General features: G+C 38.6%; 1 protein-coding gene across 5 annotated transcripts in view; it reads right to left on the bottom strand.

Annotated features, from left to right (window-relative positions):
• Positions 1-25,259, bottom strand: part of TBL1XR1 (transducin beta like 1 X-linked receptor 1) — a 66,003-nt gene that overhangs the window by 10,048 nt on the left and 30,696 nt on the right. For 2 of the 5 annotated variants that reach the window (XM_009288029.2, XM_009288030.2), the window contains 8 exons: positions 9,593-9,695; positions 7,252-7,397; positions 5,608-5,827; positions 3,294-3,444; positions 2,953-3,094; positions 2,587-2,650; positions 2,388-2,485; positions 533-593 (listed from right to left, as the gene is read on the bottom strand). In XM_009288029.2, the coding sequence (XP_009286304.1) occupies positions 533-593; positions 2,388-2,485; positions 2,587-2,650; positions 2,953-3,094; positions 3,294-3,444; positions 5,608-5,827; positions 7,252-7,397; positions 9,593-9,650 (940 nt within the window). In that variant the 5' untranslated portion in view covers positions 9,651-9,695. Of the gene's footprint in view, positions 1-532; positions 594-2,387; positions 2,486-2,586; positions 2,651-2,952; positions 3,095-3,293; positions 3,445-5,607; positions 5,828-7,015; positions 7,144-7,251; positions 7,398-9,592; positions 9,696-25,259 lie in introns of those variants that run through there. The other 3 variants (XM_009288031.2, XM_019474332.1, XM_009288033.2) reach the window with 3 other exon arrangements.

Consider the following 25,259-nt stretch of genomic DNA (forward strand, 5'->3'; position numbering starts at 1 on the left):
GGCTTGCACAGCATGCAGCCCACAAAGCAATTTGTCTGACCTCCTGAGAGGCTGCACTCTCATCCCAGCTGGCCAGTGAACAGCCTTTCAGCTGGTTTGTGGGCAAACAAATTGGGGACAGCACAGCAGGCAGCGCAGAACAATGGGATGCGGAGCTGGGATTACTGTAGCAGGAAGATGACAAATGCAGTCCTTAGCTGATAAACAGAAATCCTTCGTGGCCCACCCACTTGATTTGTCTGCCACTGTACTACAGAAAGTCAGTAATATTTGGATTATCTCTTATGACTTCCATAGAACTGCAATAAAATTGTGAGTTACAGTTATAAAATCAGAGCAATTCTATCTTTGTTTACATTCTCAAAATTCATAAGACTACAAATATGGGAGTCAGTATCCAAAGACTGCCTGTAAGACTTTAAAATGGTGTAAATAAGCACCATAAACTTCAGAATTTTTTATTTATTTTAATAAATAACACTTTCTTTGTCTTTTCAGATGACAATCCTGAATGATCAAAATCAAAACTTACCAGAATGAAAAGGAAACTGCTGCTTGGCTTCACCAGTGTGGGCATCCCAAATAATTGTGGTCTGTATTAAACAGATAAATAAACAATAAACAAACTTGTACAAATTGCTAATTTCCCCACAACTACCCCCATTCACATGTATCAGACTACCTAGCCTACTCCCCATTGCCCAAACCTGCTCCCAATTATGTATTTCTAGTGCTTTACCCAGTACTAAAGGAAATGGTATTAGACATACAGACAACAGTAGAAAGCCTTAATGTGTTGCAATATTAGAAAGGTGTTTAATCACAACATTTTGGGGTCTGGAGGGAAGAAGGGGGTTGTGGGCTTTTTTTTTTTCATAAACAAAAATGAAATAGATTTATCTCCTTAGTCCTATTTATATTCTTGTAACCCACTCCACACACCTATTTTAATTTCAAATACTTGTATATTCAAATTGTAATTTAAAATAATCATTTGTCCCTAAGGAGATCTTTACATAAACAATTAGTCTCATACTTAAGAATCTGAAAGATTTGATTTAAGGGTGTAATTTTGTTCTGAGTTGTTCTCTGCCAATACTTCTGACAGCCTTCTGATGAAAGAAATCTTACATGACAAAATTAGTATTTTATAATCACTATATTATACGCCAATATTGTTGACCTACCTCAATGATCAATGAAAATTTTGACACTGAATTCAGTGGAAGCATGAACTGACCACACAAATTATTTATGGAAAAGAAGCATAAGGTTGGGTCAATCTTTCTGCTAATGCAGAATATTTTTCAAAGCATAATCTCAGTTGCTTTGTCCAAGGAGTTTTATTGACTGAAACGAGGCTTCTATCTCCTCCAGAATATTCTTCTGCAAATTAAAGCTGTATCTCCACAAAGATTTAAAAACTGGCATAAGCCATCACAGCTGCCAAAAGAAGAAACCCATCCTTTCCACGCTTTGAGACATCTACTTTTCCTTCCTTTGTGCCAGCACAAGCATTTATAAAGCTGGGCACTAAAGCAAACCAGGTTAAATGCGTGCAGCAAAAAAATAATAAATAAAGGAAAAAAACTACTACTTTACAATGACACTGCCAGTTTTAAGTATTGTGGGCCTGTGGTCTTACTGAGCTTGCAGTTTGCCAGTCTCACTAAGAGAAAGCCTGTGTTTACTTCTGCACCTTGAATCAGTTACAGAGGAAAAATTAAACTCTTCTTACTCTTTGAATAGTCTGTTCTATTCTTTGAATTCATCTTAAGTCTATTCTTCATCACTATGTGCCCTTTCTACCATTCATAAAATCTCTCACACTAACAACAGCTCTGAATTTAAAGACCTTGTGAGTCTTTAAGTTTGTTTAGAGGTGTGAAATAAAACACAGTTAAACAATGAGCTTCATGGCATTACGCTACTGGCACCTCCCCAGTCAGATATATTGACTTTTCTTATGTTCCAGCTCTAACCTTTTTAATCGTTCTCAGGCTTGACTGATATCCAAATCAGCCTGAACCCTATTCCTCCAGTACGATTTTTTTCTGAGGCTTTGCATAAAGCGCTTCACTAAATTTTAGAAGATTTGGTTTTACAAAGGTTTAATGTTCCCGAGTTCAATGCACTTACTTTCCAACTTACACTAACCTAATTGGGAAGAGACCCAGGGACACTGAAATCTAATAAATTAAAATATCTCAGTAAACTACTATAAAACACAAGGAAACATAGCTAGCATAACAAGTTCTTTGTAAGTACATAGTTACATCTCATGCCTTTAGTTTAATTTACTCACTTTCTATAGCTTTGCTATTATGCTTACAATTAGATTATAACGGTGAAGGAAAGAATTTTAATTTTACCAAAGATTATCTCACCTTGTCCACTCCTGCACTTAAAATGAAGTTTCCTTTCTTGTTCCATTTTAACGCAAATATAGGACCTTTATGTTGCCCTAAGGTGCTGGCAAGATTACCTGAAAATTTATATTGATATGAATACATTAAAAAAATAAAAAACTATGCTGTGAGCCACAATACAGGAAAATATACTGGAAATTAAAAGTATTTCACTTACCATCTTTAGTCCATATCCTTGCAAAGCCATCGTAAGACCCAGTTGCTAGAAGTGTACCTTCACTCTGCCAGCAAAAAGGTTATTTTATTTATTTATTTTTACTGTATAACTCAAAGCTAAAGAGCACAAAGCAAATTTCAGGTAGAATACATCTGCATAAGATTTATGATATTTATTCCATTGACTACAACTTATTCAAAAGAAGTCCCTGAAGTACAATACAAGAAATTACAATGCAACTCAAAAATAGAAATATTTCAGGAGCTGTAGCAGAGGATGCACAGTTGCTGTCACTTAAAATTTGACTATGCAGAATTATAGGTACGATTTTCTCGGAGTATTTTGAGCACTGCCATTTCTACTTACGTTCCAATCCAGCGATGTCACATCTTTGTTGCTGGGTACATCCTGCCCTCCTTCTCGTATACAGTGTCGAAGTACCAGCTGCGTAGAGCCGCTCGTGCTGTTTTCACTGAGGTTCCATATCCGTGCTGTCGAATCTCCAGATCTACAAAACAGTTAATGAGAATATAACTCCTTCTCCCACTTAATTCCTTTTAAACAAGTATTCCTTTCAAAACAGCAAACGTTGTGGCATTTGATGTAGAGGGCGTTGGGGCAGGTATTATTTTAACTTGTGACCATCAACATACGGAAGTATGCCAATGAGCATTGATACTACGTACATACATGGTTAATGCACATACCCTGAGGCCAAAAGGTCACTAACGGGATTCCAGGCACAGATGAATACTTCAGATTCATGGCCACGCAGCACCACTGCCTTGTTGGGAGGGATTTCAACATCTCCATCAACTTCCATCATATCTGTGTGATTATCTGCATTATGGGAAACAACAGTAGAGAGAGGTGGATTTTAATATTTTGGGACAATACATTGTAACTACTGTATGGCTTATATTCCTCTGGGATGAGCGTAACAATTAATTCACAATTTATGTGGATCACATATTCCTCTGGGATGAGCATAACAATTAATTCACAATTTATGTGGATCAAAATTTGGCAAAGCTGTAATGTTCCTTTATTGTTCCAGTTCCAGTTTATGAAGTACTATAAACAGATGGGGAGTTTCAAAAATGTGAGAAAGCTCTTAGCCCTTCTAAATGTCAGCATCCAAATGGGTTTAATTTTGAAACTTCAAAATTGAGGCCAAAAGTTAATTTTTTGCTATGTTAAAAAATAAACACTGATGTTAAAAATACTCATAGTTTTTCAGGCATGATACCGCGTAGTACAATATGTTACTAGTCTATCTTGTGCTTTAAAAATATGTTTATGACACATTCGTTTTCAACAATCTCTTTTCACCAATTGCAGTCAAACAGGTTTTAAATCTACATCTCAGACACTTCATTTACAAAATGGTTTTAATTAATATAATAACATTTGGTGATACGGTAAACTGATAACAGAGCTTTTTAAACTGCATCAGTAATTACCGTGGAATTGTGGCAATACATAGCTTTCTGCATGGAAGTGATGTTGAATCCATATTGTTCTGTAAAACATACTGGGGGTAATTCAACTGACAAAACAGTTTTCTTGGCAGCTACTATCAATCATTTCCTATTATTAAAAATAAATTCACACTGAGTGTAAATGCAAAATATAAAAAATTCTGAACAGTTCACCTGCTCCATATTTATTCACTCTGGTTAAACAAACAGTTTCACATCTATTGCTTAATTTAACATTAAGGGTTTCTGTCACTGTTTGTAAAAGTAAGAAAACAGAAAAGGCTATTAGAACATGCATATTTCTAAGAAAGCGCACCATATAAAACATCGCTTCAACTGAAGAGAATCAATGCCAACATAATTTGGTGTACCAGCCAGTAGGGGTTGCTGGTACATCACATTTAACAGTGGCTGAGATCTGAAGTTTACTTTTACTCTATCCAGTTCACAGTTAACAAGTAAATATTCTTTTGAGATTTTTAAATGAAAGCATTGAAGTAGACAGCTTATTTGTTTAAGCCAAAGATTATATTTCCAGTTTATTTATCATATATAATAATGAAAAAAACTAGTAAAATCAGCTGTAAAATGCGAAACTTGTACACGGCTTGATATGAATATTTTCTCAAAAATGTCTTTTCTTCAGGTGCTTTCACAGCAAGAGCTGTAACTCCCCCTCTCAAATGTGTAATTCAGACTTCCAGAACAATATTTTCAAAAAAATCACATTTTAATGCCTGACCTGAACTTTTCTATACTAAGCCTGATTGTCGCCTGAACTTTTCTATACTAAGCCTGATTGTAAGGTACGTTCCTTTCAGCAGTAATGACAAATGAAACTCACTCGTTTCCCCAATCACGACTAAAATAGAACCAATGAATAAACAAACCTGCAAGCAGTTGCATCAAATAATTCTGAATAGCAAATCATGAAAACTGATACAGATAAAGGAGACGAATGACACAGGATTTGTCTCAGCAACCGTGACAAGGAAGTCTGTCCTACAGAGGGCCGGTTACAGCTCTCCAATTCATGGGGTTTGCAGAACATGTCAAAAGTAGTTTGCAGAGCTTCACAAGCAATGCTCAGTTTTAACCAGCTGCGGATTAGCAGACTCCTCTCCTCATTCCTTGTACAGGGGCCAAGGCGGAGAAGATGCAATATTTAAAGACTTGCCTCTGATTTTTTTTTTTTCCTCTTTATGCAAGAGCTCTCAGAGACTCCTGTGAAAAACCTTCAGATGATGAGAAAGGAGTAGTACTGGAAGTGACACTGGTCAATGGAATATTGTGAATTAATGAATTCAGAAGTTTGCCTCTCCTCCTGCAATTGCAAATATCAGACTGGGGACAGTCAAAGTTGAGACACCATCTGTTAAAGTATCACCTGTGACGAAGGTATTCTCTGCAAGCTGAAGGGTTACTAGTACCTCTGTACATTTACCTCATTGCCTACTAGCTCGTACTATGAGCTCATACTATGATAAATGACAAGGAAATGACGTTAACATAGGTTAAGGTCATTTCTGTCTCAACTTACTTGCTATAGTATGTGCTCCATTCTCTTCTCCATTTGCCGTATTTTCTCCATTTTTCGCTGATCCCTGTTGGTTAGTCGCGGCTGCAGCTGCAGCAGCTGCTGCCTGCTGTTGTGCAAGTTTATCTCTGTAAGCCTGTTGTCTTGTCTGTACCACATCAGGCATTACTGCATCTATCAGTGAGAGAGACTCTATCGGCCTACCATCAAACAAGGTACCATCCTAAATTACAGCAGAGGGAGAAAAAAAAGACAACACCAAGTACAAATTAACATTATGGGCAAAAATTCCAAGGAAAACTAAAGCAAAAGTTTTGATTTAATATAATAAAATAGTTTACAAATGGTGCTGGAAGTGATCTCTCATCACTGTTGTGGTTAGGATTGGAATTTTAGTCTAAAGTGACACAGGCCTCTCGCAGAGCTTCTGGAATCAAAAGTTATATGCTTTGAGTTTGCTAAATTGTCTGCTAAACCAAAAAATTCTGTAAGCTATCTATGAATATGATTTCAAACATGAGTGGCTGCAACAAAATCTAATGGTTTGTTTGAAGAGCTGCAAACATTGCAAGTCAGGTCACTGGCTTGTGAAGTTATTCTATCCTATTAGACTAATACTTTCCATAAACATATTATCTGGAGAGTTGACTAGTTTTCTTCCTTTTTCTAAACAGTGCTGGCATGCTTTCAAACAACAAGGAAGAATTTTATCCTGAAATGGACAAGACCCAGTTAAAAATACCCTTATACATATGCTAGGGCTTTGTAAGGATCTATTTTTAGGAGCTAGAAGGATTCCTTGCAATAAATATAGGGTCTCCTTCTTCTATTCCAATCACTTGCTTTATTTTTCTGAGGCTTCCGAAGGGGAAGGATTTGCTTCACTGGGACTATGAAAACTACACATAAAAAGCAGACATAAGGGAGACTGGAAAGAGAACAGAATTAGTGAAAAAAATAGTTTTGTTCTGTAATATAACTGACACATACAAAAGCTGCTAACCTTCCAGGCATAAATGAGAATGGAAATTGAGAGCAAGTATCTGCAGCATCAGGCAGGAAGATACATAGCTTTCTGTACTGCTGGAATAACCATTTAAACATCAAATTTAATAGCTCCTGCTCAAAATGAATTAGCCAGCAGAGGCAAAAAGCAAACTGGCATATACCTTATCCTTCCTGCCACAAACTGAAACCCTCTCTCTATTTGGAAACCTTGCCTTTGGGCTCTCATTACTTCATTATAACAACGCATCACCCAAATGAGAGCTGCATAGTGCTCTCCCACCTCCCTAGTGCAAGTCTACAAAACTAAAAATTAAGAGGTTACTTGTCTCAATGATTATCTTATTGCACTTGTCTGGATTTACTACAACATTATATTAGGGTAAAAACTCTACAGACAACGGACCTTTAAGCAATGAGCTAGAACACCATGCCTGGTGTTGTGTGGCTGCACTGGGCAGAACCCCTACCCAGTTATGTCACTCCATTCTGGTTCCACCACTGGAGTCATGGTGAACACCAGCAGTAAGGAATCTGAAGTAAAAGTAGATAAATAGGATACAAGAAAGTTAAGAAAAAATACTAACATTCAAACTTACTGCAAGCAAGGACTTAATGCTCCTGTAGGCAAAGCCTCCTTACCTCATTAATACTGACTTCTGCCTCTACATACTGCAGACCTTTCTGGATGATGGAAATCAAAGCAGCTGGTGGCACCAGAGCACCATTTATATTAGACTGGCTGATATGGCTCTCTATACCAAAGGTAAATGCTGAATGGGAAAACCCTAAAGACAAGGCAAAGACATCAGAATTGATTTATAGATAGACAATGCTACTTGCCATAGCACTGTAGGATCGTCCGTTTACAAACCTAAGCAAATTATATAAAGTTATAGCATGCTTATGAACTACAAAAAAACCTCATCAAAACACCTCTGTTTTTTCCCTCATGTTTCTACTTTAAATGTACAAAAAGAAAAAAAACAAAGTTTATATATAAACACAGCAATTATTAATTACAGTATCATTGGCAAAACATTTGTGCATGAGTAAATATAAAAATATAAAATATATAATTTGCAATAGCATTTACATATATTTATATATTCTCGAACTATATATATGTATTGTATCATATATGGTATTTAATAAAATATATATTTCCAAGACACGAAGACTCACTTGTTATTTTTACTCATTGATTTATTATATATGAAAGTGAAATGGATCTGTACGTAGAACAGAATTCACTTCATGGTACAGTGCTGTCATAATGGTGTATGTTTTGGCACTTAGAACTACATCAGTATTGTGCACTGATTAAGAAGTGGCAAGCATGTTATAGTGCAGCGCTGGTAGTTGCTTGCTATTTATTTGATCACCCTGAAAAGGCAAATTTAACCTAGAGAAAAAACCAGTTTCTTCAGCAAATTAACTTTACTGTCATGGAATTTTTTCTTAAACTACTTTTTTTTTTTTTTTTCTTTTGCTGTCAAGTAACTAAGAAGCTGCCTGCAAACTTTCAAATAAAAATACAGCAATTTTGTAAGTTTGGCTTCTGTGACAAAAGCAATCTGCAACTAGAATAAGAACGTGTAATAGTTTTCAGTAAGTTCAGGCAGAACAATGAGTTTCTGCTTTCTTCTGACAAGCAGAGACTGAAAGACTCTGCCATCCACCATTGCTTCTGGTGCTTCTTTGTCTCAATTTGAGAAGTCCATGAGCAGTGGACATAAGCAGTGGGCAGATGTTGCAACAGTCAAATGCATTTTCAAGAAGCCTGAAGCCACCCATCAGCAGTCACTAAACAAAACTAAGAATCAGTAGATGTTGAAACAGCAAGGTAACATATATATTAAAGCTGACCCTTATGCTGTTACCTTAAGATTGGAGTTTATTTTTGCTTTAATATGCAGACTTCTTTTATGTATTGCTAAGATCATATTCCCTCCTGCCAGCTGACAATCATCATTTGTTCATTTACCGGGGCATGCCCCGATTTCCAGTCACATCTACCCGTTCTAAACGTAGGCTGCTTTAAGCAATCAATATCATAGCTGTAAGTAAAAGATAAGGTTGTCTCTTACATAGCTTCAAGAACAACCACCACCACAAAACCCCCTGCAGCCATATGGCTGCATCTAGAAACCCAAACATGCAACACAAACTCAAACTGCTGATCCGACTGGGTTTGGGAAGTTTTAGAAATAAACTGTCCAAGGGAACACTACTGCATTCTTGCTTGTATTTTACAGACACAGTCAGATTGGACAAATACGACAGGAAAAAAGTTTCTTTTCAAGTTTGACAATATTCAACTGTCTTTTGCTCTTACTCCTAAGAAGCAGGGGCCTTTGGCTAGCCTGACACCAAAGGACAAAATCCTCCAAGAAAGTGTCCTGCAGGGAGGGAGGCTTTTGAGAACCTAAGAGTTATTCCTGTAAAAAAATCTGTTTATCTGTATTTAGATTCAAATTATACAAGTCATATGGTCACAGTTACCACATCTTCCTTTGAAATACAGCAACATCTGCCCTCCCACAGTCACATCCAGGCAAGGAATTCAGCCACGCAAGACCAGCACACAGGAGCACCATCACTCCAAGACAGAACAGGGAAAAAACAGTATTTTGGTGGTCATCCTTTTTTCTTCTTCAAGTAGCCCCAAAGAAAACGGTGCAAAGTGTCATCATCACCCTGTAGATAAGTGGTCTCCAGGAAAATGCATTTCTAGCAATCAAGTGAGTCCTTAGTTGGTTGATTGCCATCTGGAGACTCCAAATGACTAAATGTGATAAAGTTACAGAAGGTAACTTGGCAGGAATTCATTCTCTTGTTGAAAAGAAACACCAAGAAACAGTTCAGACAGAAGCACATGCCTACTGGCAAAATAATTAGATGTCTCATTTGCTAAAGCCAGTTGCAGATGAATACCAAATAAATTATGCATTGTTTAACAACCAGAATTATAAAAACTTACCTGACTCTTGCAAGTATCTATATACCAGGAAGTTAACCTCATCACTACTTATACTCATCTTTATTCCCAGTTAAACCATGAGGTCACAACAAAGGACACAACCCTGAAAATAAAAAAGTAGGTCAATTAAATATTTTTAGTACCCAATACATATTTCTAAACAAATGCTATATTTATAAAAGTAAGTAGCTCCCTGGCAGCATAGACAATGGTTTTATTTTATAATGCAAATAAAACTACTGTAGTCATTAAAGAGTCATTTGTCTCACCACAACATAAAGGTCAGTAAATTAAATATTGAAGGGCCGGATTCTCAAATGATACAAATTGGTACGGACAGGGGAACTATGACACTTAATACCAGTACTAAAAAGGCTTCATTTCACAGGTTTTTAAAAAATAATCAAGTGAGTTTCATCTAATCAACATTATTGCTAGGCAACACATTTTTCAAAATGTGGATTTCTCTCTGCCTGGCTAAAGAAGACCGAGAACTTGGATTCACGTTGGTATCCAGGCAAGTTCTCACTTTTACTTTCTACTTCAGTCTTCAGGTACTCCTCCTCTAGTCAAAAGGTGCAATATGGGCTACAACACTGTATCTGTTCAAAGAAAGCTCAGCTATTTCCACTAAAAATTAGAAAACGTCTCAGCCATACACTTATGCTATGCAAAAGGAATTCTTGAAATTAGAGACAAGCTTTAAACAGACCATTTTTAGTAACATTTCTCTAGGCTTTCAATCAATCCTTTAAAAATATTGATGGATATATGTACACAATTTTCCCTTGATTTTATTAATGGTAAATATTTAGCAAGACAAATAATGTATCAGACTATATATACTTTTGATAACAAATTTGAAAATATGAAGCAATAAGAGTCTTTGAAACATTAAGATGAAGAGACAGAATACAGTATTTTTCCTAACTTTAAGCTTCATTTTTGAGAACATTCTCATGACTTCTGACTGTTTGAAGATCCTGATCTTTCCATGAAAACTAGTAAACAAGTAAAAACATCAGCTTCCAGAACATAGTATGAAATAAGGTCTATCTCCTGTTCCTAGCATCTGCCCAGCACTTTTCATCAGCAGACCTTCAAGGTTTTTACCCAGCCACCCACCACCATCGTTTTCTTCTATGGAACTGGAGTCTGAGAAGGTAAGCAACTTTCCTACTGCTATTTGACAAAGTCTGACCTGGATCTGATATAAAAAAAGGACTAGAGAAGAGGCTTTCTTGTATTGTTCAAAATAAAAATCTTGCTACATGGCTGTGTGGTCAGGCCATTAACCACTGTTGTTCGAAGTGGGACCGCAGTGAACGCAGCAGTAAGCAACAACTACAAGGTTATGATTGGCATTATAAAGCTACCATACATGTTCTTTCTAGGCATCTTTTCCTAGCAAGATTTCCCAAGGAAACAGGAGAAAATGAACACACTCTCTTTCTTATCACCTAACTTCTGAATTTTACAGTCAATTGCAACCAAATTTGACAGTGGGAAGAGCTCTCCAAGATGTGACTTTCCTACAAGTCCCATAAAGTTGTAGAGGAAAGACGCAATTAAACTCCTCAAAAAGAGGAGGGGCTACAGGATAAACTCAGACATCAAAAGGAGCGCGTTTGCCCGAACCCACACAGGAACCCTGGTGAGTCAATGAGCACATGGACACCCCCAAACCCACCCCAGCTGCGCAGCCACCCACACAGCTAATAGCTGGGGGTAGAAGGGAGAGCAGTGCGCACTGCCCGCTCGGTTTGGAAAGGGCACAAGAAAAATGACACAGTCCAAGAGCTACGCAGGGAGGGCTCAGACCCAGCTGGGACCAGCGGGACCCGAGTGGGAGAGCCAGGGTTATCCCGCATGGGAAACAGGGGGCTGTACACGATGCTGGATGCGTCCACAGAAACCCAGATCTCGTGCTTATAGAGCAGGTTGAGCATACCGCATTGCCGAAGGCGTGGAAGATGGCTTTAGTTTCTTAAGGGAATAAATAAAAATGCAGAGCTACTTAAATCCTTCTCATTTCTAAAGGAAAAATTGTTTCAGTACAGTAACTTCTAGATAGTGCAACACACCTTGTAAAGAAAGGTACATTGATACTAACCCTACCCCACCCCAGTGATGCCTCACATACAAGGCATACCTGCCAAATTACAATATACTTTGAGGGCTCGGTTATTGAGCAGTGTGTGAAATGAATGTCATTTTTAGCCATTTCATGCGTTAGCAACCAATTCTACCACGTGCAGGACAAAACACTAATTTTATTCAGCCATGTTTTGTTGTCATACCTGGTGCAAGCCATCTTTATTTAAGACTGCCTATTACAGAGAAGTTCTGTAGGAAGAGGAACAATATTCTTCTTCATAAAAGAGGTAATTAAATTTAAGACTCATAAGGAGAAGCCTTTTTACATTACATACACACACAAAAGGTAGTATTTGTTTCATGGGTCTGTTACTGATTTTTAAAATCTCACTGCATCATCCAAAAAGATAGATCAAAATGTAGAAATCAGATGAAAGTGCTATGTGCTACATAGAGAAGACCTGCCTTATTAATATAAAGAGTGCTCCCCACCTAAAGCAGAATTGTGGAGATGCCACATAAATCCACCTGTTATGTAACTAGATAGCTAAAGAAAAAAAGCTAACGTTTTGCTTGTTTGTCAAAAGTGTTATTCACCTTGCCCGAGTCAACTGAGTATCATTTTTCAAGGCTGGTTCAAAGTGTTTTCCACAAGATGCTTTGGTAAGGCAAGGAGGAGTACTGCCACATGCTGTCCTGCCTGGCTATCAAGAGATGGCAGTGCAACACTGGCTTTTGTACTGTGACAACTAGAAAAACATAGAAATGTGTTCAATAAATACATGGCTTGCCCGATGAGGACATGAAACTGAAAAGCATGTGAAAGGTTCCATTTTTTTACCAAGATATTGCTTTATCCATTTTTTTGGTGCTTATTTAAATTTTCTGAAAACTCGTTTCTGTATTTTCCCCCCCATCACAGGCCCAGTTGCTCAGCCAGCACCCCAGAGACAACCATCACCCAGCTATCGGACAGCCAAGGGAAGTGAGGAATTGTGAGAAGAATAAGCAACACCAAACCACCTTCCTCCCCATCCCAAAAGCAAGCTATCACATTTAAGAGAAAATACAGCAGAAGTACAGATAGGAGAAGATACAATAATTATTTCCCTTTGACAAATTTTGAATTGATACCAGGCTTGATTCTGGCTGCCGTGCTTATGCTGCTGACCCTCGAAACTAGGGGGAAAGCCAAACATCCCCCAGCAAAGGGCTCTGCAGTGTGGCCACCTCCAGCCCCGGGAGCAGACTTTGCAGACAGCTGAAGAAGCAGCGCAGAGCTGCGTGAACCCCATTGCATGCAACAGGGAAGCTGCTGCTGTTGCCAGCCCTAGGAACTGTGCTGCCTCCCTCCTTCTCGCTCACAGCTTCCTGGGAAGTAACCAGTGGGAATGACCCGAGATAGTGGCAGTGAGGAGATGACAGTGAAAAGGAGCAGAGGTGGGATGGAGGTGGGTGGGGTCAGTGGCACCGACCCCAAAGCCACCAGCCATGTTGCTCTCAAGTGCTCAACATGCACAGCCACCCCCTCACTTCATGCTGAAGTTACAACTTGCCAAGGATGTCTGCCAAAGAAAAACAGTAATGGGAAAGAAAATAAACCTGCTAACCTACGAACCACTTGAACTCCATTTTCCCTAATGCCCCAACATGGCCCCAGGGCTTGTTTGGGAGGTGACGGAGAAGATTTCTTAAAAGTGGCGTCATGTAAATGGAGACAGAAACACGAATAGAGGAGGAAAGGCTGAAAAGAAGAAAATTAGAGGAGAAAAAAAAAGAGTTATCTTTATGTATGCACCCATGCATATACACACATACCCCACATGCTAACAAATCTACTTCGTTAATTCTGGTTTATTTCCCCAAAATCCACTATTTCCACGTGCAATCGACTACTTATTTTGGGCACTTAATAGATATTAATATTGCTCTTTATTTTAGATACAGCAATTAAATATCTGAAAAGACACAGAAAAATGAGCCAAAAATAAGTAGGAATGACACATAATTCCTACCAGTCTTAGATTTCTAGCCTAATTTGCAAAGGGCCCATTAAAAATATCTCAAGGTATTTGTACCTGTATGTCGCAAATCCATTCTGAAAATGAACAAGATCCTTGACGCCCTTTTTTCTGGCCCCTATAAAAATTCCAAGTCTTCCTCAAAACATTCTGTGGATTTATAGGAAATATGGCAAAGTACAATGCACCCACACTACTGTTTTAGCTCCAAGTGTGCTTTTAAAGGAAATCTCTCCCACTTGCCCCTGCTTTTGTTTTGCGCCTTGGAGCAGTCGCAGTGCATGTAAAGTAGATTCCTTACTGGTAAAACTAGGATTAAATTAAAAAACCAAACCAAACCAAGAAAACCACACAAAAAAAAACAAGTTAAAAAAAAAAAAAAAAAAAAAGGGTGAAGGGATGTGCACAAGGGCTTATGAACCATGCCCAAATTGCTCATGGGCTTCCAGTCCCTGGACCACACCAGGATTGATATTGACTTCTCAAAACAAAGTCCACTTCAGCACGCCTCTTCTCAGGCTCTCAACCCACGTGTCCCTGCAATGCTCAGCAATGCCATAGTGGCAATGAAACCGTATTAGAGTGTAGGTAACCTGTCACCCTCAATCATCCGAAACCACCAAGTCACAGGCACTGGTTATCTGTAGGATCCCCTTCCTGGAGGATGAGCCTGTGGTTTATAACACCACTGTTCAATTACAATCAGCATAGCATCAAGATATCCCAGGTAATTTTTAATGTCGCTATAGAAAGTCCCTGAACTCCCAAAATTTATCAGGCATAAAACGTATCAGCCATAAAATAAAAGTCAACATTCTATACAGATGCCGGCCTCAAGATCTACTCAAGAACTAGATGTGCCACAGGTCAGGAACAGACAAGACGCATGTTTGTGCTTTAGACAAACTGACCCACTCATTCCAACTCTGAATCCATGTCAGAAATCACACAAAAAGTCATTTGGAAACTACTTTTTTCAAAGGAAATGAGGTATCTTGTCCCAGAGCCAACACACCAACTCTGACTTAGCTTCCACATAGCAAAAATGTGCCTGTATTTCTGTAACATGCCTACCGTAACTCAGACACACCAGCATGCGGGGTCTCATACGGGCTTCTCCACCCCTTGAGGACCATTCACACACTTTCATACTTTGGGTAAAATTTACAAGTAAAATCTATTATAGCAAGATCAGGTTCCACTATCACGAACGCCAGATCTGCAGGCTAATGGGTGCCCAACAGTACAAATCTGATTGCATTTCTGACAAATTATTATTCTACTCTGCATGTTTACACTAGCTTTGTACTCTTCTTCCAGGTTCATGCCAAATGCTAGAGAACAGATGCCTCCCGATATGGCTCCTGGCCTAATAGTTTTTTTGGCCGGGTATTTTTTTGTTGGTTTTTTTGGTTTTTTGTTTTTTTGTTTTTTAAAAAGTGCTGAACTGGCAGCAAAAGTTTATACATCAGATTAACACCTTCTATCTCTTAATCACAGTTTTATAATGTATAGTACATTTACTACAGTTAGATTTATTGTATCATCAAAAAACAGCCTAAGAAAGTAATATTTCTGCAGTTTTAGGTGGGCTCTAACACATCCTAATTAGGTAGAATAACAGAAAAACCTGGCAGGCTGCTGTGAATAATAATTCCCCAAAACATACCAATCATTAGCTTGATACTAATTATGATATGTTAAAGGGAACAGCTAATGCTCTGGGTAGCTCTGAAAAATGTTTAATGTTCAGATATAAACAGACTGCTACATTTATCCATGGAAAACAGAAGTCTGGCTACAGAAACAATAAATCTCCTACAACAGGAATATTGTCACTAGTCTTTTTATTTTTCCCTCTTTCACAAGAAATCCGGACAAATATTTTGCCGGCACGTGTGCACATAGACAGTGATACCATTTTTTTTAAAAGTGCTGCTGAAGAACCTTCCTTTTTTTAATGACCTTGACAGTTAAAAAAAAAGGCAAATTATATGACCCAACCTGGGAAGGCGCAGTTTTTTCATTCCACCCAAAAAACCTGAAGGTGCGTACAAGTCCTTTGGAAAGTTTTAGTATAATTTTGCTTTATATCTGTATTACCTCTCTCAAAAATAAAAATGAAGTCCTGCACATGATACACAATTCTTCTTCATTACGTGTTGCAACTAACTGGAGTCCCTCAGCCTGGCAAACCTATCTGCTGAACTCGACAGCTATGTGTTTGCTGTCATGGTGGCTCAGGGGACAGACAATACCCTATAGCCCAGGAAAGTGCCAATACACTGAATTCCACCACTTCTCCAACTGCATCCAGGTCGATTAAGACAGTGAGGCACCAATGCCACCAAGTCTGCTTTTATTTATCAACTCAGAGGTGCTGAAGCAAGTGAAAAGGGTGCTATTTAAATCCAACCACTCAAATCAGGCAAACTCCTGGATTTGTGAGGTTTCAGCAGGACTTCATTCAGATACCAAATCTGGCGTGTGAGTAGCTTGCAGAATTGGAGTTTTAATCCAGGGCTCCACAAAACGCTGTTGCTGGTGGCTGCTGTTTTACGAAAGCGTTCTCCAAAGGCTCTTTCCCAAGACACGGTGGGTCTACCCCAAATGTCTGCTGAACTCAGTAAGACTACATCCAAAGAAGAGTTATATATAGCCCTTTAGAAATGGTTTATAAAGGAAAACTCATAAAATAAATTAGTGGTTCCTGTATCTCAAGCATGCAGTGTATGACCCATGTTGTACATCCTTCTGTGTAAGAATTTGTTAGACACCAATTTCAACCAAAATGAACATTTTCTCATACTTTAAAAAGAAGAAAAAAAAGTTGAGTTTTCTTTAACTGTATCAACTAATTGCTCTGAACACTTCTATTTGCTCTTTCACATCTTCACTTGAGAGATGGGGTCCAATATTGTATTGGGCACAATACAAATGAGCCCTTATTCACGTTCTCCTACTATCTGACAATCTGCAATTAGGACTTCATTCTAACCTTTTGAATTTAAAGGAAAACGTTTTTTAAATTAAATGCATAAGCTTTGTTGTAATATATTTCAAAATGAAAGTTATCTCATTTTCTGCATTTTTACCCGTCTCTAAATTGCTATTATTTTAATGTGCCCTTTTTTTTTAATATTCAATAATCTATGTCAAATGTGAACTTGCATTAAAAAATTATCTGTAATTCTACCTAATGAACCTTCTGACTGATTTCCCATATGATCAAGCTTTGCTAGTTTTCCTTCTAGCAATTTAAAACAAGAGATGCTTGAGATGTTCATCTTTTAACTCTACTGCTTTGCTTTTAATCTCAAGAATACAGCTTCATTTCTGAATACTAAAAAAATAATTTTTTCTTTCCTCATCTGAATTGTTTTCCTTAGCTCAGGCGATAAATATTTGTATTCTGTACTTCAGCTTTAGTGACCTAATTTATGGCAACAGTCTCTATCTTTCTGTGCCAATTTGAGAGTATGAAGCATACAAGATGACAAAGCCAGTCTGAAATTTTCTGAAGAAAAAGAATTACAACTCTGAAAGGGGGGGGGAGGGGGGGGGGACCAAAAACCAAAACCACTCAAAACCTTAGCTAAAAATAACAGTTACTGTCTACTTATCTAAGTACTCAGTCCCCAGAAACACCAAGCACAGTCCTGAGTACTATTACAAAATAAGCTGCAGATGAAGCCCATTTGTTGGTTTTGCCTAGAGCAAAGTAGTATTTAATTACTGAACTATGAATCTCCTCCCCAAAGTCATATGCTGTGTGACCCAGGAGACTGGGATTCCGGATGTTACAGCAGAGAGACAAGCGACAGTATATTCAGTATTGTATTTCCAGGGCTATGGCTACAAAGCTGCAAACTTCTGTGCAGTCTAGAGTTAAAAATACATCTTCCTGGACAGTTATAGAGCATCTTGCAGTGATTCTTGGCAGCCATATTTTGTAAATGCCTACACTGACTAAAGAAACTGGGATGTTTCTGGTACTGACACTTTATTCAATGCTCTTTAGGTTCTTAAACCTCTTTTTTTCCTTGTTACAGTGCAACACAAGAAGAAATGATATGTTTCGGGGAGATTTTTCTCCCTATTTCCTGTATCAGAATAGCAAAGAGGTATTGTATGTTAGCGTTTTAAAGACTTCTCAACTGTTTGGGGAACAATGAAAACAGACATCTCTTTCCAGGCACAACTTTTCTGTATGATAATTACAACCCTGTTGAAATGGAAGTAGTTCTGACACATCTTTCTTCAGGAGCAAATAAGTTATTCCTTCAAAACTTAAAAGCCAAACCCAGCTGCTCAGAACATGCACCAATATGCCAATAAAACCACCAGCAGAAAGTCCTGCCCCAATTTTGACTACTTCATGAAAGCCATCCCTCCCTGAGTCTCCACAAGATCCGAAGCCCAAACATCCTGTCTCGCTCCCCTGAAGGCAGCCAAGGAGAGGGCTTTTAATGACAGAGCTCAAGTCCACTGATACAGGCAAACTAGGATTAAATGAAAACTGTCCAGAAGTAGCAATTAAAGAGTTAAATCACCACCCTCTTTTAAATAATTTTCAGAGCACACCAGGAAATATAACCAAACATTATAAAATTCTCCTTGATCAAACACCTAATCCAGACCAAAGGCATTTTTCAGAAAGGAAGAACCTCTGGCTTGATGGGATGACCTTCAGGGTTAGACTGTCCTACCTGCACGCAAGCTGGGCAGATGCCTATAGCAGCAAAACTGGAACTGTGGCATTTCTAAAACTGATTAGAAACAGATAGCTTCTGATTGATGACCAGAATTAGCACATTTACCTGGGGAAGCAGTAGTATCGGTTTGGCCAGTATGGATTACTTCACAAGATGACCTGCAAAGTCCACCTTCTAGGCTCTGTATGCTAAATATATCTAACTCTGTAATGGAGAGGGAAGTACCAGACAAATGCTTGTCATTACTCCAGGGAGAGACATCTGTCCCCCAAAAGGGAAAATTTTCTTATTTGAGTGGCCATGACGGGAACAGTGGTAACATCAAGCAAGCTGCAGAGCTTCCATTCTTAGGCCATTAGAAGGATGTCCCTTTAGACAGAGTTACAATCCTTCAGGAATACCTAATTTAAACAAATTAGGACTTTTGCAATCAAACTTAGAGACCCTGTCTCAAGAAGGCTTTGTAAAATTCTTAAATGGCTTTATTAAGTGCCTACTAGTATTCTCTGGATCTAGACACAGCATAGTGGTAGGTTGCTGGAATCAAGTGCAAGAAAGATGAAAACTGGAAGAAGCATTATCTGCTACGTTGTTTAAAATCCCATGCAATATACCTCTTCAGCATGCACCCAGTTTTAAGCATGCAACTATATGACTGCTAATCTCCTGTGCTGCATTAAAGCCTTAGCAAAAAATTAATTATGCATGAATGTGGGAGCACACCCATTAATCCTTGCTTGGATCAAACTGTGTAAAAATTTCAGAGAAATAACTGATGGAGAAGAGCTCTTGAGTCAGTCAAAATGAGCCCCATCAAGGGCTTCTGCTGAGACTAAGGCAGGGGAGGGGCAACATCCAAAGAACGTCTTCTATTTGTGACCACGCACCATTGAAAATAAGCAGAAGTACTATGGTTCAAGCTTTTTGATCAAAAACGTGTAGATATTAAACAGTTAAACGGAGTTAAAGATCTCCATACTGTGCTAAGTTTCTGCTCTCAGCTGATTTATTCTCATTTTCACTGCTGGAAAACTCACTGAATAACGTGGCCTGTAAGTTTGATCAAGAACATTCCATTTTTTCCAATACATTGTTCCTGATGTTCCCACAATAGATCATTCAGGGCTCTAAGGGACTGTGTCAACTGAATTGAATGATGTGGTCACCTGCTGGTACATAAATGCAAAGGCAAAGCTGAGGGGGTTTATTTTCAAAACAGGAGACATTGATCCTGTGACAATGTTCCATTACCCTGACTTTATTTCTATTAGAGACAGTGATTACATCTGCATCAATCGCTTCAGCTGATGGATATTGGTGCACTAACAGTGACACAGTTTTTCACTACGCTGCTGCTGCTGCTGACCTGCATACTGATGGCTCACAAAAAAAGATTCATTCTGAGCTTGGACTAATGCTACTTATTTGTCAGTGAAAAACTACTGAAGTTTGGGCAGACTTTTGTAATTAGTTGGTTTTCAACTGCTTGTGGTTTGGGGTTTTTTCTGTGTTCTGGAAATCTTATTGTGGAGCGGTGATTAGTGACCACGTAGCCTGGCATGGATTCTATTTGTTATGATTAAAATATTTATATTGCTACCTGATTGTAATAAAACAGCATATGTAGTTCATACAAGCATCTGTGGAAAGATATCTCTACACTCCTACAATAGCATCCCTATCTTGACTGGGGACTTTTTCATACGGGTGTATGGACTCCTCTTCCATTTCCCCATACCGTCACCCTTTTATAGTTTCTATCTGCTGTACTTGCTATCTTTCCCAACCTGGTGATCCATCTTCTAGCTTTCACCTCTTGATCTGACATATGATCTTGAGCCTGTGGTCACGCATTTGGCCTGGTTTTCACCTCTTCAAAATGCACTGCCTACACATACTTTGCACTCCTGAATTCATCTCTCCTACCGCTTTCAAGAGCACTGATTTTATCTGTACTTCCTTCAGTCATTTCTTTTTCTACATTCTTCTTTCACTACTTTTCCATTACAACATATGAGTTGCTAACATTTTGCACAAATAAACTCTGGTGGTTGAAAAAAATTCAATTCTTCTTCAATAACAGTGATTTCTGTTCCAGCTAAGCCCTGTTCATTTTATTTGTCCTTGTTTGTTTAGCCTTGTGTCCTGAGTCACGTTCTGAAGTGCCTGCAGGAGAAAGGACTTTGTTTGACTCGCTTCAGTGTATTTACCGCAGTGGCTTCCCTCATTCTTGATTAGGAAGTTTTTTTAATGCTGCCATAACAACAACAAACTGAGGTGATTTGGAGTTATACCTATGTAGAGTAACAAAGCACAGCAGAGATCGGAGTTAGCAGCGTCTGAACAAGTGCAGAAACCAGGACAACAGCACGCTTGCCAGAGCCAACCAGCATCTTCTCATGGCACCCCTACGCATCATGCTGACACCTACAACTCATGTTAGCATAAGGTTGGGCACCTCCTTGCTGAAGTCCATTCCATACTGCACATCTATAGTTTTTCCATAACCAAAACATATCTTCCTCTGTGGTGCGCCCTGGTACTTGCGAGGCTGAGCCTGTAGGGACCCAAGCAGCCCTTACCTAGGAGATCCAAGAGCATTCGGCTGTACAGCAATGCATTTTGCTAGAGTCTAAGTTTTGAAACACTCATTAGAGTGCCACTGCCTCATGGGTTGGGTCTCTTTTATGAAATGCTAGGTTTTTATGTTTTACTAAGGTTGCTATCATTACTCAGGTAATTACCCTAAATTCCTGCAGGTGTTTGGGGCCTGGTTCATCTTTCCCAGTAAAGGACCAAAGACAAACTAAAACCAAACACACTTACATTGGTCTGGACACAGACGCTACACGAACATGACCTTTTCCAACAAAGGATCCACTCACTCATTTGCCCTGCCCTTGGTGTATGAGCCTGAACGCTCTCACCTCAGCTTTTTTAGCACCTACAAAGCTAATATCAAGTGCAGGTTTTATTTTCAGCATAGAAGTTGACAGAACTACCCTATAAATAATACTAACCACATAAACGGAGCAAGAGAAGCTTTTCCTGCAGTGGAAGACCCAGGAGAAAGGGTGCTCTCTCTGTGTGTGAGCGTCTTCCCCAACTCCTACATTATTTTAGAAAAGACCTTGGATTATCAGGCATAGCATATAACTTCCACAGTGTTGGGGATATAAACATGCAGTTTGATTAGGGGAAAAAAAGAGAGACAGTAACGAGGTGCTCTGTTCACAGAGCAGGTGAAGAGGGTTTGATCTATTCTAAACGCAAATAAACCCGGCTTATTTCCCCATTGTTAAGCCTAGTCTTATATGCCTTTCCCATAAGAAAAGAAGTTTTGGAACTATGTACTCTGGCAGCATCTAGTTTGGGGATAACAAATAATTTTTCTGAAATTCCTCTGTGAGTGCATGAAAGCTGCCAATTTTTTCCTGAGGCAGATGTTTTGTTGAATACTAAAAGCTCCGAGTCCACTGTTTCTGAAAAATGAAGGATGAAATGTAAAACCCCTGTGAGAAAATACCATAATGGGGTGAAAAAAAGAAAAAAAAAAAACCCTAACAACCTCACAGGACACAGAGAAGATCCTTCAGTTACAATTTATTACAATTTCAAGTCAGGAAAATATAAAGTTAACAAGGAAAGATATCATCTCCAGCTTTAGTGGCCATTAATCAAGAGCAACTACAGCAGAACCTGCTACTTACTGAAGAGGCGGCCAGATTTATTTATTTATTTCTTAAATTAGGATGAAGAAAAAGCAAACAGTGCCCTTTGGATAGGGAAAACAATGAATTTATTATACTAAGAATGCAGGGTTTTATTGGGTTTGGGTTTTGGTTTTTTTTTAAATAAAAAAACTGACTACTTCTGACTACTTGGGACAAGGCCAATATTACTGATGAGTTGTGGACTGATGGCAAACAGGTAGATTGGTACTTATGAGTGTTAATAGTAGAAATACACTGTACTTTTGACATGTTTCTCTCTATTAACCCAGATATTAAACATGTTGAGAATCTAACTGCAGTTGGATAGCAAAATTTGGTATTGAAAATATGTGCTAACATTCATCATATTTAGTGTTCAAAGTTCTTTACAGCCATGAAACATATCCTAAAGCCTGGAATAAATTAAATGTAAACTGACAAGTTCTTTCTAGCCCCAAGATGCCCACCTAAAAGATTTAAAGACATGTAACTCATGATTGACTGCAGCATTATGCATGAATGGCGAGTTTTAAAGAAGGCTTAAGAAAGTTTACCCTCAGATTAAAAACTCAACTCTTTCCTTTACCCAAGCATTTTCACATCCAGCCCTGTTTACTAAAGCAGCCTGAAATGAGCCTGTGGGAATCTACAGGTAAATAACCATTATGAGTTCAGGACCTTAAAAAATGAAAAAACCCACCTTTCGCAAAACCAAAAATAATAGATAACATGCTTCTGTAATTGGTCGTATGACTATAAAAAAAGAACGTGTGAATCTACGTTAGATATGTCTACTCCCACAGTCCTCCACTATCCCTGCCTTATTAGATTGCTAATCTGCAAAACAAGACATCCTTTCCTCATAACCACTCCACTGATACCACCTACAACACCACTTTCTTTTATTCCCAAATAAAACCAAATGCAACAACAGTATTAAAAAGTGCAAACCACAGCTCTGAGTCTTTAAAAGCTGCCTTAGAACTGTAGCACATCTTTGTTCAAGAATAATCAAATGGTAGTCTCTGAGCCTAAATGACAGAAATCAGTTACCAATGCAATGAAGACCGAGTGCAAAAGGGCAGTATGAAACCATCTTCATCTAGGCTTTTTTTTTTAATTAAAGACTAATTAGCAGAAAGAAATTATTAAATCAGAGCATTCCTCAGAAAAGAGAGATGTACTAATTAAAATGGACCGTTGAAGTGGATCAGAAGCCAACCGTACCTACTTTAGCACCTAAAGATTTAACTTCAGGTGGACTTTAAAATTAGGTAGCTAAATTTTCCAGAAGCATCTAAATCACTTAGAAGCCTTATTGGAATTGACTTCTAATGAAGAACAGGATGTGAAGTACTTGCCTTTTCTGGGTTCTTCTAAGACCAAGCTGACGCATCTCTCAAAACCCATGAAATAAATTAAGAAACAAAAACACTGTCTGACAAACATTATTTTTGGTATTCAACGAGTCAAAGCTTTTCTTATCTGTTACATTTAAATCAAGTATTACAGTAAGAGTTTAATGTCCATGATCTTAGCCCTCCTAAGGAGACTGGGCACGGCCACTCATGAATACGACTGATTGCAGCCACAGACAGCGCAGAATGATTCATTTGTCTTAGGCTGTGACACAGCATGATCAACAGACTTGTCCTATTTTCTATTTACAACTTAAAATAACAAAAATGTGAGACCAATGTAAAATTCTCATTTCTTCTTTCACTGCACTATATACCAACCTGCAATACAGATGCGATCTATTAAGAAGTAATAGAGAAATAAAGCAACAGCAACCCAAGCAACATCTCAGAGATGCTGCACCAGTCAAGGCAGCTGGGCAAGCAGGCATGTGTGCCTGAGACAGCTCTGGAAATGGCAGTCCAGAAGCAGGTTATAAAGGCTGTTGGCGTAGGTTGTGAGGGCAGAGTACTGCTTTACTTTTACTGAAATAAAAGATTGGGCATTCCTGGGCCACCATTCTGTCATCGTTGGTCTCTCACGGCTGTCATTGCCTCTGCCAAACATGGTCTAGGAGGCAACAAGGCAGTAACAAAGAGTAAGAGAGGCAATGAAGTGACTTGCATAGCCCATGCCCCAGCTTCCACTGTGGGACTGGACACTCAACTACACAAGAAGTTGAGCTGCAAACACGAGACCCTCACCGGGACACAGGTAGCTCCAACAAAAACACCTCGCCCCCAGTAACTCTGCAACAAGGGCCAGATTGTTTTCCAAGCCTGCAAGTATCTCTTTCCTTAATTTATATAATTTTCAGTTTCTGCTACAATAACCACCTTCTATCTCCACATCTCTACATCCTACTCTGTAGCACACCTCAAAGTTTGACTGTGTAAGTTGTCATGAGCAAAAACTATACTGTCTAGGCCTTAGTGCTATGTATTTTGGCAGAGAATGTCTCCATCTGTATTAGCTATACCTGAATTTCCTTAAGAAATAGTATTGATTTTTCCCTTCAAGTATATACATTTAATGAAAAACTCACTCATGCCTCCAAAGGTTGTCTAGACATTAAGTTGGTCCCCCTTCCTGCCTTCAGTATCTGCTTATTTTTTTTCTTGAAATGAAGCTGTATCAAGGGTCTTTTGGCAGAATATTAAGAATAGCATATATGCTGATAATACATGGAAAAGACATGCAATACGGTCATCATCCTCGACCAGATTTTCCATACCCTGCAATATATCCTTTTTTTTCTGTTACTGGGAGCTGTTCCAATACCTGAATCATCAAAAGCAGTCTTTTCTTTTACAAAACACCCTGAGAAATAAAAACAAGCTTCTTTCCTTGTCTGTTGAAAATGGAATATTTTACCTAACTCAAATTATCCTAGACAAAGGACAACTTTGAATGAATGCCAAGTTCTGATATTTCATCAGTGTTTAAGTCTAGAGGCATATTTATACTACTGTGAAGGAAAAATTCCCAGACAGCTGATGAACATGCCTGCCATAACGCAGCCCCAGACAGCTCCTACACACTGTAAAGTCACCTGTATCTGTAGAAGCAATTGCATTGTTGATCTTAGAAGATTAAAGAAGCTTATCAAATGTTCTTCTTGCTAATTTGGCACTGTACAGAGGGTCTGACTCGTAAAAGGAAC

The sequence above is a fragment of the Aptenodytes forsteri genome, unplaced genomic scaffold, assembly GCF_000699145.1.
Source record: "Aptenodytes forsteri isolate BGI_AS27 unplaced genomic scaffold, ASM69914v1 Scaffold72, whole genome shotgun sequence".
NCBI lineage: Eukaryota > Metazoa > Chordata > Aves > Sphenisciformes > Spheniscidae > Aptenodytes > Aptenodytes forsteri.